Source organism: Chrysochloris asiatica, unplaced genomic scaffold, assembly GCF_000296735.1.
Source record: "Chrysochloris asiatica unplaced genomic scaffold, ChrAsi1.0 scaffold00053, whole genome shotgun sequence".
NCBI lineage: Eukaryota > Metazoa > Chordata > Mammalia > Afrosoricida > Chrysochloridae > Chrysochloris > Chrysochloris asiatica.
In genome coordinates this window covers 11,506,385-11,510,961 of record NW_006408571.1, presented here as the reverse complement: position 1 = coordinate 11,510,961, position 4,577 = coordinate 11,506,385, and the positions used below count along the sequence as shown (strand labels likewise).

The 4,577-nt window shown below is 50.8% G+C and overlaps 1 protein-coding gene across 1 annotated transcript; it reads left to right on the top strand.

Moving 5' to 3' along the window:
• Window positions 1–471: 471 nt before the first annotated feature.
• On the top strand, window positions 472–1,924 carry CCL19 (chemokine (C-C motif) ligand 19). Its single transcript, XM_006863164.1, has 4 exons — window positions 472–532; window positions 1,376–1,502; window positions 1,713–1,815; window positions 1,904–1,924. The coding sequence occupies exons 1-4, from the start codon at window positions 472–474 to the stop codon at window positions 1,922–1,924; spliced, it is 312 nt and encodes a 103-aa protein (XP_006863226.1).
• Window positions 1,925–4,577: the final 2,653 nt, after the last annotated feature.

Sequence of the window (4,577 nt, the reverse complement as noted above, 5' to 3'; positions counted from 1 at the left end):
CCTAGGCTTGATGATGCAAATGCCACCAAGGAGACACTAAGGCAGACCCTCCCTTCGGAGCTGACAGCACCAGACCCCTTGTCATGGCCAGACTACAAGCTGCTTCAGTTCTAACAACTGAAGCCAAGGAAAGCAGAGGAGGGAGGAAATAACTGAGGGGGAAAGAGGGAGATAGGGTCAGATTCCGCAAGAAAGAGGGGGGCAGAGGGAATGGACTAGACACAGAGGGGAATTTCTGAAGAGAGAAAGTGAAAGCTTCTGGGACCATAAATAGGAGGCCGCCTCAGCCACAGACTCACAGAGGCTTTTACTCACATACTCCCAAATCCCCTTACATCCCCGAAGGGCGCCTGTGTGCTTCCCATCGCTCCCTTGAGCTCCCAGCCAGGCCTCAGCCTCACACACACTCCTGCACACACCAGACTCGCTACCACTCACGCACTGCTTTCTCTTTGCCCCTGCCCACCCTCCATGGCATCCTGCACAATCCCGCTACTGGTCCTCAGCCTGCTGGTTCTTTGGACTTGCCCTGGTAAGACTGAGGAGAGCACTAGTGGGGGGAGGGGGGCTTGGGGAGGTGTGATGACACTGCTTGGCACTCCACGTGGGGCTCGCTGTGGTTCTGCGTCAATATCTAGGGGGCCCTGTACTCTGTGTATGTCTGTGCAGTGTGGGGGTGCTTGGGCCCCAAAACACAAATGTGTGTCTGTCTCTTGGGTATCTGTCACTTAGTGTTTCCCTGCGCCTACAACTGCGGGCTCTATTTCCTGCTGCCTCAGTTTTCTAAGCAAGAGGAAAGAATAATGTATCATTGCTTACGGTAGGGAGAATGGAGCCACTAGGCATGGGTGATAGTTAAAATACTAGCAATTCATAGGACACAGTCTTTAACTGTGACCAGCATTAACTCTTTATTTCTGGATTGTATGACATTGAGAGGTAATCAGAACAGCAGGAAGGCCTTTGTGGGACTCAGCAGTGGTTATTTAGCAACCAGTTTAGATGTATGTCAATATATTTAGCAACTAGTTAGGGCCACATTAGGAATGCTGGTGGTGCTGTAGGATAAGCACTGGACTGCTAACCACAAGACTGGCAATTCAAACCCACCAGCTTCTCTGCAGGAGAAAGATGACACTTCTGCTCCAGTAAAGATTTACAACCTTGGAAATCCTATACAGGGCTGGTACCAGCTGGAACCAATTCAAGGGTACCTAAAAACAACAACAGTGCAATGTTGGTGTATACTCGCTGATTACTAGTTCTAATTGTTCCCTCCATATAGAGGTGGACTTAATCCCAGTTAGGGTTGTGGCCTCCCCTCCACAGGGTCTCTATGTCCTGACACCACTTTTCCTCTATCCCTACCCTCCAGGTCTGGGTGCTACCAATGATGCCGAAGACTGCTGTCTATCTGTGACCCAGCGCCCCATCCCTGGGAATATAGTGAGAGGATTTCGCTACCTCCTCCTCAAAGATGGCTGCAGGGTGCCTGCTGTGGTGTGAGTTGCAAGGGGGATATCTAGCCTCATCTCTTCTATCAGCCCCTGGTGATACCACTTTGTTTTTATCTCTCTTCTCCTTGCTAAGTTCAACTACTTCAAGGTAGTCCCTGAAACAGGTCCCAGACATGAGCCCAGCCTCTACCGGTCATCCCAGAGCCTTCCAGGAAGCTGAGTTCCAGGGCTCCATTCAATGATCTCTGATTCCAGGTTCACCACGATGAGGGGTCACCAGCTCTGCGCACCCCCAGACCAGCCCTGGGTGGACCGCATCATACGGAGACTGCAGAGGATCTCTGCCAAGGTAAGCCTGGCCCTCTCTTCTCCACAGTTATGTCTCCTCCTTCCAAGTTGCAGTCTAAGACCCCAATCCATGACCCTGCCTCTTCTTCCTCTCCCAGAGCAAGAGCTACAGCAGTTAGTCCACTCAGCCCCCAGGAAACTCTGAAAGTGTCTGAGTGGATGGATGTGAATCACGGCAGTCCTGAGGAACCAAGGACCAGAGGCGAAGGCCAAGCTCCAGCTCCCACACCAAACTGATCTAGACAGGGTGGGGCCTGGCATGTCACTGTGAGTGTGAGTGTGAGTGAAAGGTGAGTGTGGCTGTGGCAGTCTTCATGCCCAGACTGCATTGCTTCCAATAAAGACCAACCAGTACTCAACAGACCTGTCTGTTGTCTGTTGTCTGTTGGCTGCTGGCTGTTTGTCAAGGAAGAAAGGGAAAGATGGAATGACAGATCTGTTTCTGCTCTGCAACCTGATAGAACTTCACCAAACACCTCAATGTTCTTAGGATCAGCCCCCATCATCAGGACCCTGTCTCTCCTCTCTCCGTAGCCCTACCACGCTCCAGGGTTCAACAACACTAATGTGTCAGTTCCCTGAATGGGCAAGTCTTTCATCAGTCTTTGTTCTCCAAGGCAGGTGTTCAACCAACCAGGTGTCTCAGGGATCAGATGTCATTGGGGAGAAAGGAGTTGTCTGGTACTGGTTCCCATGGCTAGACCGAGGGCCCACAGCTCTACTGCCTGAGGGGGAAAGCTCACTCACCTATGCCATTGTGTCTGTCTGGAACACGCTACTCTCTCTTCTGTCCCCTGGCTTCCCATTTGGAGTTGCATAGGTCATCCTCCAGGAAGTCTACCCAGACCCAGGGCCCTCTGATCTTCCCCTTTCATGGTACTCATTACTACTCTGAGTTATTTGTTTGTCAGTCTTTCTGGAAGACAATGATTGTTTACTCTAGTTTCTGCTGTCTACCTGGTGTCCAGCATACTGCCTGGCACATAGCAGTCACTCAAATATTTGTTGTTGCTGTTGTTGTTAAGTGCCGTTAAGTTGGTTCCAACTCATAGCAACCCTGTATAGGGCTTCCCAGGAGTGGCTGGTTGGTTTGAACCGCCAACCTTGTGGCCCAGTGCTTACCCTATAACACCACACCAGGACTTAATAAATAAGTGAGGAAAGGTGAGATGGTCATGGGTAGGACCCATCTGTTCACATAAAATCTGGCCTCTAGGCCAGTCCTCTCATCTCCCTCCACTAATCTGAGTAAGAGCCAGTCCATCTGGGCAATCCTGGGGTCATATCTCTCAGGGACACTGACACACAGAACTGGGATCCAGAGGTCAGAGATGGGAGGAAGAAAGAACGCTCCCCATCTCTACAGCCTACATAGGCTTCAGGGTCCAGAGGCAACACTAAGACCGGGAGAGTCACTGGGAAGGAGTCTCAGCTCTGGATGAGGGAAGTCTTGTGACACTGGGAGCATCCCACAGGGTTGTTCTGTGAGACGTGATCTCCTCATGCTGGGAAGCTGGGTGACCTCCAAACTATGGCCTCTAAGGGCCTGTCTATGCCACTGGGGTCAGAGAGAGGCTAGGAAGTCAGAGTGGAAATCCTGCCAGGGAGAGGGGTCATCATTATACCACATACCTCAACTGACAACAAACCCAGGCCTAGGCAGGTTCTGAAAGGGAAAAGTGATGAGAGGCTATGCCAGCCCCTCCTCACTGGGTTGGGAGCATAGTATCTTCTTCCCCAGTGCTTCCAAAGACAGGTGTTCAAAACCCCAGGTACGGCAGGTCTCAGAGTCACAGGGGACTAAGGGAATGGAGATAGCACTCAGGAGCAGCTGCCTGACTGGAAAGTTTAGCTCTGCTGCCTGAAAGAAAATACCTAGCTGTTCATGCATCCACGCATCTATGCATTCAGCTGATCCTGTATCCATTAGCCTCCCTCACTCCATCCATCCATTCATCCATCCATGCATCCACCCACCTGCCCATCTGTTCATCTAACCATCCATTTAGCCAGCCAGCCATAGAGTCTCAGAACCCCCAGTATGAATCCCCTTTAAACCCTATGCCCTGCACTTCAGAATACAGAGGTGTGAAATGTGAGGGGGGCACATTGTCTCAAATTCTTCTTAGCTCCCACTGAGCCAAGAGGAAGTCAGTGTACCACAGAAGCAGACACAAACCCTCCCCCTGGGCCCTCAGGGGTAAACACAGAGTAGAGAGGCTAAGGGTGAAAGCTCTGAGGAAGGTGCTACCAGGGCAGAGCCCTTGAACCCCATCTCCCTGACAATGCCACTGAGCACTACACAAAGAAATCTTGAGGTTGGTACCTGGGCCCAAACTCTGGCCAAGTTCCTTCCTCACTCCTCAATCCAGAGCCTCAGTTTATCCATTTGTCAAATGGGAGCAGGGTTTGATTTTTAAGAGTTCTTCTAAACAAAGTCTTGGCTCCTGAATCTTTGGGTCTCAGCTAAACTTCCAGAATTCACTAAGTTCCCCTAAAGTCATGCAGACTCAGAAATTTCTCTACTTTCTGGCCATTCTCTGGGAACAAAAAGGAAACTGAGACTCAGGAAGAGGAAAAAACCTAGGAGCTGGTGAAGGCCTTGGACCGAACAATCCCCTACTTAACCCTGGAGGCTTGAAGAGTTTGGAAGCAGACTGAGGGAGTGGACACCAGAGCCCTACAGGGAGCAGGCATGTAACACTTCTTACTCCACCTTCAGTGAATATCATCCTTCTGTGTTGCTCTCATTCTCTTTCCCACCCACTGATC